This window comes from Phodopus roborovskii, unplaced genomic scaffold, assembly GCF_943737965.1.
Source record: "Phodopus roborovskii unplaced genomic scaffold, PHOROB, whole genome shotgun sequence".
Classification (NCBI taxonomy): domain Eukaryota; kingdom Metazoa; phylum Chordata; class Mammalia; order Rodentia; family Cricetidae; genus Phodopus; species Phodopus roborovskii.
In genome coordinates this window covers 17,145,894-17,154,861 of record NW_026126585.1, presented here as the reverse complement: position 1 = coordinate 17,154,861, position 8,968 = coordinate 17,145,894, and the positions used below count along the sequence as shown (strand labels likewise).

At 53.8% G+C, this 8,968-nt stretch overlaps 1 protein-coding gene across 1 annotated transcript; it reads right to left on the bottom strand.

Moving 5' to 3' along the window:
- Nucleotides 1-705: 705 nt before the first annotated feature.
- On the bottom strand, nt 706-8,755 carry Fmod (fibromodulin). The gene is made up of 3 exons (XM_051204038.1): nt 8,727-8,755; nt 5,180-6,165; nt 706-1,007 (listed from the first exon to the last, which is right to left on the bottom strand). Exons 2-3 carry the CDS (start codon nt 6,156-6,158, stop codon nt 856-858), a joined length of 1,131 nt encoding a protein of 376 aa, XP_051059995.1. The 5' UTR covers nt 6,159-6,165; nt 8,727-8,755; the 3' UTR covers nt 706-855.
- Nucleotides 8,756-8,968: the final 213 nt, after the last annotated feature.

Genomic DNA, 8,968 nt, shown 5'->3' with positions numbered 1-8,968 from the left:
TGCCCCGTCAAGACTAAAAGCCCAAGAAGGGACGCAGACCATGCTGGGTCAGATGAAACCGGGGAAGGGACCTCCCCTTTCAGTTTTGCTAGTCTGAGGTGTGGCCCTTCCCTACCTCCCTATGGACACGATGACAGCCATGGAACCCTTCCTTCCTCTGAAATCCAGTCCTCCACTGTGCAGCGGTTGGTCCCCTCTGGTATCAAGCCATGACATCACCATTATGCTGACGACCTTGGGCTTGGTGCCTTTAAACAGGAGAGGTTAGGGAGGTGTTGTGGTGATTTTAGGCATCCTTTTAACCTCAGACAATAGTGTGACCTCTCACCGCAGGGCAGGCTGCTGAACAGCTACCGCCGGGCCTTAGCGGGTGTGTCTCCTGACTGCCTAAGGCATAGGAGAGGCCTGGGTTAAAGAGGGCAGAGTGGATGGGCTGGCCCTAGGAGGAGGTGGCTGGGCTAGAGGTCTGTTTTGAGAAGCAACCAATGGGAGCCCAGAGTAACTGCGGAAGCAGCTGGGCCACGCTGTTGAGCACAGCTCAAAAAGTCAGATTGTCTGAAAATGGTTATACGCTTCTGCCTATGCAAGGTCATAGAGAAGGTTAAGATTGTGGGGCTCCATGGCCTCTCCTCCTCTGCAGAATCTGGCGGGGGCTCTCATCCCACCTAACTTTGCCTATGGGAAGGAGTCTGAATAACGAGAGCCCGTGGACTTTACCACTTGCTTGTGCCAGACCATCCAGCAAAAGCCAAACCAGACCATCGAGTCAAATGCTGCAGGGTGGAGGCGGCTCTCGGGGAGCAGGGGTGCGGGGTGCGTGTGCCTGGAGCCCGGAGGAGCGCGGGGCATAGCCGCTCAGATCTCGATGACGCTAGCGAGGCGCAGGCAGAGTGGAGCATCGACGGGCATGGCGCTGCGCTTGATCTCGTTCCCGTCCAGGCGGAGCACTTGCAGCTTGGAGAAGTTCATGACGTCCACCACCGTGCAGAAGCTGCTGATGGAGAACTCTAGGGGGGACAAGAGGGGTGGGCGGGTGGGAGAAGCCCAGCTTAGTAACCACATACAAAGTGGGCTTTGAGGGCCGCTTTGGATCCACTGAAATCAAGAATGGAGACTGGGATGGTGTGGCGAGGAAGAATGGAGAGGAGGCCTAGAATTGGCGTCAGACGGACCGGACGGGCGCCGTTTGGGACAGCGCTGGGAGCCGGTCGGGTTCAGCTCCGCCTCTCACTCCCCTACCCACACCTGCGCTCTGCTACCCTGGGCCCAGCATCCTTGGGTGTGCTTCCTAGCAAGCCGTGTTGTTTTCCTGTCTGTGGGCAGCAGGGGGAGCAGAGGGTAGGTGCAGGCCATAGCGCAGTGAAGGCTTGACTCCTGGGAGGAGGGCTTTGCCCGTGGCACATCACGAGGGGGATGCTGGGAAACGCAGGGACACTGGTCTTGAACATTTCCTGACTGGGGAGGTAGAGGCAAGCAGATCTCTGTGAGTTCAAGGCCAACACAGTGAGTTCCAGGACAGCCAGGGCTACTACATACAGAAACCCTGTCTCAAAAAAAAAAAAAAAAAAAAAAAAAAAAAAAAATACTAAGCAAGACAAAATCAAATAAATGATCCCCCTGCCTCCTGCATATGATTACATAGGCCTATTTTACTTTGGGGGACAGGATCTCATGTAGTCTAGACCAGCCTCAAGCTTACTGTGTAGCTAAGCATAGCCTTGAACTCCAGATGCTTCCACCCCCCTCATCCTGAGTGTGGGGATTACAGGCATATACCACCACACCCGTAGTGGGATTATTCTGTTTATTATATTTTTTTTCCTTTTCTATTCTCAAGTGTGTGTATCATTTTTACATGTATGTGAGACACCTGTATAAGTATGCACGTGTGTGTGTGTGTGTGTGTGTGTGTGTGTGTGTGTGTGTGTATGGAGGCTCAGGGCAACTGTCAGGAATCTTCATCAACTGCCTACTTTGCTGAGGTAAGGTCAATCAATCACACCCAGATCTTGCTGATAGGCCCACTCTTGGTAGCTATCTATCTATCTGGCCTTAAGGATCATCTGTCTTTTGAGGCTGGAATTACAGGCAGGGTGTCACCGTCACCGGCGTGGCTGTTTCAATTTCTGAAGTGCAGCTCCCATCTGTGCTTTGTATTGGATGTCCTTTCCACCAGACCTTGTAGGTTCTGGGCGTCTGAACTCTGGACTTCGGGTAGAGGCAGAGCCACCCCTCCCAGGCCCTTGCTCCCTTTTACTCCCAGAAGTCTCCGAGGACTCTTTAGTAGAGGAGCCCCCCCCTAAGCCATAGTTCTTTGTCACAACATAAAGGTGGGGTCCTGGGAAATGCCCTTCGAGGAGGGGCAGGAAACCTGGGATGATTTGGTGTTTGCTCCCTGTTCCCCCGGGAATAGATTTAGTGGGTGTGGTCCCGATGGGGGTGTGGTCCCAATGGGGGTTGGGTCTGATATCTGTGTACAGGCCTGGGGAGACATGAGGTCTGAGCTTCCTCGTTGCCTGTCTGGTCCTGAGGTAGAAGTCCCAACCTGCAGCCTGCAGACTGCTAAAAATCCCAGTCCCCAGGGTGAGCACACAGCATGGGCCTTATCTGTGAGCAACTGGACACACTTAGATCAGACATTCATGGGGTTCTGACTCGGCCAACTCCCCCTCAGCCCCGGCTTCCTCAAGCCCACAGTAGGTTGGGGCTTCTGAGAGGAGGCCCTGGCAGACATTTTCCAGCCCAGTTTAAATACTGACATAAGTCTTTCCTAACTCTGGTCCTCCCCGCTGCCCTGAATCCCACAGCTCCTGAATAACATTCCATGGCTGTTTCCCCACACTCTCCACCAGGTTGGAAAAACTGAGAAGGCATGGGGGGGGGGCATCCTTCCTGGTTGCATGCAGGCCTGGAGCTGCTGTTCTGTGGTCCCTGATTCATAAGTGCCTTTACAACACCTTCGCTCCAGCAGGGCCCCCGGCCGCCAGTGCAGGAAGAGCTCCTTCCTGGGTTCCCTAGTGTGTGAGGTGGGCAACCTGGGAAGCCGTTTCCTGCATCAGAGATGGGTTGTTCTCAGTCAGAAATGCCCCCCTTTAGGTGCCTGACAAAGGGCAGGAGTCGAGGGTCCCCTAGGCTGGGTGACTTGGAGAGATGGCTCTCCTCTCAATATACCTCACTTCTGCATCCTGGAAGTTCAGAAAAATAGCACCCAAACTGTATCGGTCCACTCTAAACAGCAACGAGAAGCAAGCTGACGATGTGCTACCATGGATTGGCCGTGAAACCCTGTGCTAGGGCCTCTGGGTCATGCACTTTGCAGGTACTATTTACTAACTCAAAGACGTACGGCATGGGGGTTACTCTGCTTATTAAAAAGAACCCAGGAGAGAGACTAAATGGTAACCAGGAAAGGAAAGGGAGGAATAGCCCCAAACCAGCACATAGGGCTCTGGGGTAGATGCTGACATTTTCTAGGGGTTCGGACAGACAGCTTTCTTGCAGGGCCTTAGGACAGCTCATTGAATCATTTACTTTTGGGTCAGCCTTTGCGACCCAGAAGGGTGACGGCCTCTCCTCGCCACCTCTCTGGTCAGATGGTTAGGCATCAGCTCACGTGCTCTTTCCCAGAGTTCCTTCCCGCCACGTGTTCGGGGCTACACTTGGGTGAGGTACTGCATACAGTGTGACACTTCTTATATGACAGCCCTTCTGGATTGGGCTGCAGGGTGGGAGTTATCCTGTGAGAAAATGCCCAACTCTGGTGGTGTGTGCTATCTTTAAGATAGAGTAAATGACTCCCATCATCACCCTGGGACTAACAAGATTCCTCTCCCAAAAGAGAGACTCAAGGTAAAAACCAACCTAGGGTGTACGTAATGGTGCCTTGCAGCTCAAAAGAAAGGACCAGACAGACACCCTTCTGCTCCATAGTCCCACTGCAACCTTCCCTAGCTGCCCGAAAAAGGCTGTCTGGCTGTTAACATCCTGCTAAAAGTCTCATCTGTGCTCCTGAGAGCAGAGAGGACAGGACTGGGCCTCTCCTGTGTTTGGATGGCTCATTCCTTCTCAGCAGGCCCAAAGAACTTCAAAGCCCTCTGGTCATTCACAGGTCTCCCTTCCCCAGAGCCGAACGGGGGAGGGGGGGCACTGGCCGGCCTAGGAAGGCTAGTGGCAGTACCTTCCAGCTGAGGTCAAGACATCAGAAGCCACTGGGCTAATGCAAGCCTGTTCTGAACATGAGATCCTAACAGTAAGAGGCTGAAATTCTTCTAGCTCTCAGCCTCAGAGCATGGCCAGGCTCGTTGCTCCAGGAAGGACTTTGCCTTGACACCAGAGACTCCGTGGACTCCAGGGAGAACCAGGAAGCCCCACCTTCAGCTCTGGGAGGCTGCCCATTTTTGTCCATCTGCCAAGTTCAAAAAACAAACACCCAAACCCAGAGACCTGGCTGTGCAGGCAGGAGTCACGGGGGGGGGTATGGGGGGGTAACCCAGAGACTGCGTCTGCTGGTGATCGTTAAGGGCGCTCAGAGACCCTTTTAGCCCAACTTCCTTCTAAGGCAGCCCCCAGAAGATAACGAAGTCTCTTCTCGAATGTCCCTCTAGTGGCTCTCAGCCTTCCAAATGTTGCAGCCCTTCAATACAGTTCCTCATGTCGAGGTGACCCCCACCCCCCAACTGCAAAATTATTTTCGTTGCTACTTTACAACTGTAATTTTGCTATTGTTATGAATGTAATGTAAATATCTCATATTCGGTAAATCTGATATGTGACCCTTGTGAAAGGGTCACTCGACCCTTGCCCAAAGGGGTCGCGACACACAGGTTGATAACCATGTCTCTAGAACCTCTCTTAACTCATCTCTCGCTGCTCCTAAACACGTGGCCTTTCCTTTCAAACAGGCATCCCTGCCTGTCTCCCACAGGTGACTTGTTGAGTGTCAGGCTCTTCCTGGCAATTCCCAATGCTACGGGTTTTCATCCTGAGCCCCCTGTGCTCACCCTGAAAGCCTTAGACTGAAGCTTGCTCTCCTAGGAAGTGGCCTTTGGAGCCGCCCAGCTCTCTTACCTCTGTCGGAGGACAGTGCACACCTGTCTGCACTTCAGGGCTTTGAATGATTGTTTGCCTCCCAGCTCATGTGTATTCCCATGAGCAATAGGAGCACCCCACCCCATCTCACCGTTGATCCGGTTGCCTTGGAGATAGAGGTTCTCCAGGTTGGTGTTGACGGGAGGGATCTTCTGCAGCTGGTTGTAGGACAAGTCCAGCTCCAGGAGGCTGCTGGAATTGAAGGTGTTGGTAGCAAGGCCGTTGTTGGTGAGGCTGTTGTGAGACAGCCTCACGTACAACAGCTTGGGTGACCCCCGGAAGTAGCTGTCAGGGACGGTGTAGACGCTGTTGTGTTCTAGGTACAGTTGCTCCAGGGCTGACGGTAGACCGTCGGGCACCCTTCGGAGGTGGTTATAACTCAGATCTAGTAGGATCAGAGACCGGAGGCCCCTCATGGAACTTCCCACTTCCTGGATCTCATTGTGGTGGAGGTACAATGCCGTGAGGTTCTCCAGCCCCTCCAGAGCATTGTTGGGGACCCGAGAGATCTGGTTGTGGTTCAGGTGGAGCTCTTTCAGGGATCGAGGCAGCGGGCCGGGCATCCGGGTCAGGTTGTTGTGGTCTAGGTACAGCCTCTCCAGGTGCCTCAGCTTGGAGAAGACCTTCCTGCCTATCTTGTCACTGGTAATCTGGTTGCCATGCAGAGCAATCCAGAGCAGCCCAGTGGCATTGTCGAAGACGCCTTCCTGGATGGCGGTGATCTGGTTGTTCTGGAAGTAGACATACTTCATGCGGGAGGGCACAAAGGGCAGGTACTTGAGGTTGCGGTTGTCACAGTACATGGCTGTGGGGAAGTTAGGCGGGCAGTCGCACTCTTGGGGACAGTCACGGGGCTCTGGTGGAGGATGCGTGCCATAGGCATAGGCTGGGCCTTCCTCTACTCCATAGGGGTAAGGCTCAGAGGGCTCGTAGGGGTAAGGGTCATAGGGGTCGTAGTAGGTGGACTGCTGGTTTCGGAGGTACTGGATCCACCAGTGAGAATCTTCGTCATACTGGCCCTGGGTGAGCGAGCAGAGACCAGCCAGCAGCAGGATGGAGGCCCACTGCATTTTGTCTCTGTAGAAAGGGAGAGAACAGAGCAATAGAGGGCGTGAGTGAGGGCACATGGCTCAGGACAGCCACCGGCTCTAAGCTACACAGACGCAGATGCAGATGATACTGCAGCTGTGCAGACACAGACGATACCATGGCTGTGCAGGCAAACAATGGAGGGCAGGAGCTGTACTTTCCCTCGGTGTGGGGGCTTGGGAGGGGGTGGGGCAACAGCTTGGGGAGGGCAGGCCTTTCACACTCTACTGCCCTAAGGTTCTGTTGTTGAAGCTGAGACGCCCACAGCGTCCCCTCTCCCAGGTCCTATACCTTCCTGCACCAGTCACGGTGGGATATTTTGAGGCCCGAATTCCCGTCTAGTTTGGACTCCCAGGGAGATCTTTTCTGAGACTCCAAGGACAAGAGTCTCCTGGTTCTTTCCACACCCAGGGTGCCTCCAGAACTGTCTGGGGCATGGGAAGAGAACAATAGCTGAGCTGCCGTTGGAAGATCTTTTGGTCTCTCCGGCAGCCTGGGGGTTTCACGTCCTGAGTGTGGGAGGGTGTGGTTCCCCTGTGGACACCACAAGCTCTGGGCTATTCTCCAAAGCGCCATCGTCTGGGTGAGAAAACGCACTGGTTAGCAACTTGCGGCTGCGTGTGTACCCAGACTTGGTCTTTCCAGACTGGGAAGCCAGCATGGCTTTAGTGATTGTCTTCTGGGCTGACTGTACTGTGTCTGGCCTGGTCTGCGTCTCTTTCCTGTGGTCTGAAGGACTTAACGCTCCTTTCAGCTCCATGGGGATGGCAATAGCTATGTGAGAGGCTACTGAAATGGATTAGGGACACTGAGCATCGGATAGACATGGAATCATAGCCAGGAGTGGGATTTAGTATCCCTTCTCTGTCCCGGAACTCACTCTGTAGACCAGGCTGTCCTGGGACTCCCAGAATTCTGCCTGCCCGGTGCTGAGATTAAAGATGTGTGCCATTATGCCTGGCGCATCCCTTCTCCTCTGCTAAGCTACTTCCTCCCAGTGATGTCCTTCCAGGCTTACTTGCCACCCCCGCTGCTGAGGAGCCTGTGGCCTTGGAGCTTACTATGTCAGCAAGGCAGGAACAAGACAGAAGCTGGAGGTGTAGAAGATGGGAGACTGGGGTGTCACAGCTGGCCTGGGCACCCTACTCCAGGTGCCTTCCGCAAGGGCGCTGTATAGGCCCCGTGAGCAGGGGGACCTCCCAGAACACAACTATTAAGACAGAGAATGCTTGCAACCTTTCCTGGCCCAAAAGGTTCTCCTGGAGTGTCCTCACTATGGGGCCATGCTGAGGTTGGCAATGTGGACAGGACAGGGCAGGAACTGAAAGACTCTATATGAACTGATGAGAGTAACCCTGACTACGTCACCCCAACTGCTCAGCTTCCAGGCACCATTCCCATCAGACCCCTCTGTTCCCTGAAAACAGTTCCATTAGGGCTTTTCATCCTGCCGTCTCTGGATGGCTCAGAGCGGGCACCCTGGCTCATCCTTGGGCAGCCTTGAACAAAGAACCACAGTGTTTCTGAGGAGCAGGCTCGACTGCCCACTGCCTAGGATGCTGGCTGGTCCCTGACTCAGACCAGGAGAGAAGACGGATGAGGCGGCCCACTGCCAAGACAGCATTTTTTCCATGCACAGCCCTCGGCTGCTGCAGAACCGACCAAGGTGGCTGTTTAGAGAGGGCTGGCACACTAAGTCTCTGTCTCCATTTCTCCTTCCAGACGAGGCCCTTTGGCAGGAGGGACCTACCTTCCTCTTCCAGACCCTGCTTTCCAGGGGGCTCCATGCCCAGCCACAGTGGCCTCTCCTCGGAGCGATGGCTGCTGGGAGGGCTTGGTACCAGTGCAGACCTGCCTAGATCTAGAATGTTGCTTTGGGGTCACACTCCCTTACATTGTTTGTTGTGCTAGATAGAGACCCTGTGTCCACTGAGAGGACCCCAGAAGTGGTTCTCACAGACTTGAAGACCCTGACTCAGGAGCTACTGAACTATCTCATTTCTTCACTGTAGAGGAATTCCCTCCTATCAGAGCTGAGTTCAAGCTAAGACCATCTTCTAGGCTGAGTGGGCTGAGTGGGACACCATTCCTCCACGACTCTCTGGGCACTGTCAATATTTTATTCTCCCCCTTCACCCCAACAATACACACATTACACAAAGCTTAACTCCTAACATTTGGGTACCATGTCCCTCTCTAAGAGGTTTCTGGGACATTCAAAGACTAACCTCCATAGTGCCCCGAGCCCCAAGCACATTGGGATTCACGGGTAGCAGAGAGAGAGAGAGAGAGAGAGAGAGAGAGATGCAATTTACATCATGTTTTCATGCCTGTGAAATGGAGGTCCCTAACACCCGCAGGGAACGGTTAGGGAACAGGTAACATGCTGGAGCTCATGCCCCCTGCCATTGTCATCCCTGGGGGTCATGGACCAGATGGCGAGAATAACCTATCTTTGCCTACTCGTCTCCCCAGTCTTGCCCCTTCCTTTTATTTATGTTTGTAGAATTGCAAGGAACAAAAATCTAAAGCAATATGACAGCACTTACCTTGGGTCGAACTGTTCAGAATGACCCCGTCCTTCTCTCCGACCTCCTCGAGTTGGAGAATGTGAGAGAGGAGAAGAGAGAGAGAGGAGTGAGTTCCACGGAGAGTGTGCGAGTCTGTGCCAGGCCAGGGCCCGCCCCCAAATTCCTAATCAAATATCTCGAAAGAGGGAATGGGGAGCCTAAGCGGGCTTTTTCAGTTTTGCTGTAAGGGAGGAGCTCACACTCAGTTCCACAAAATTCTC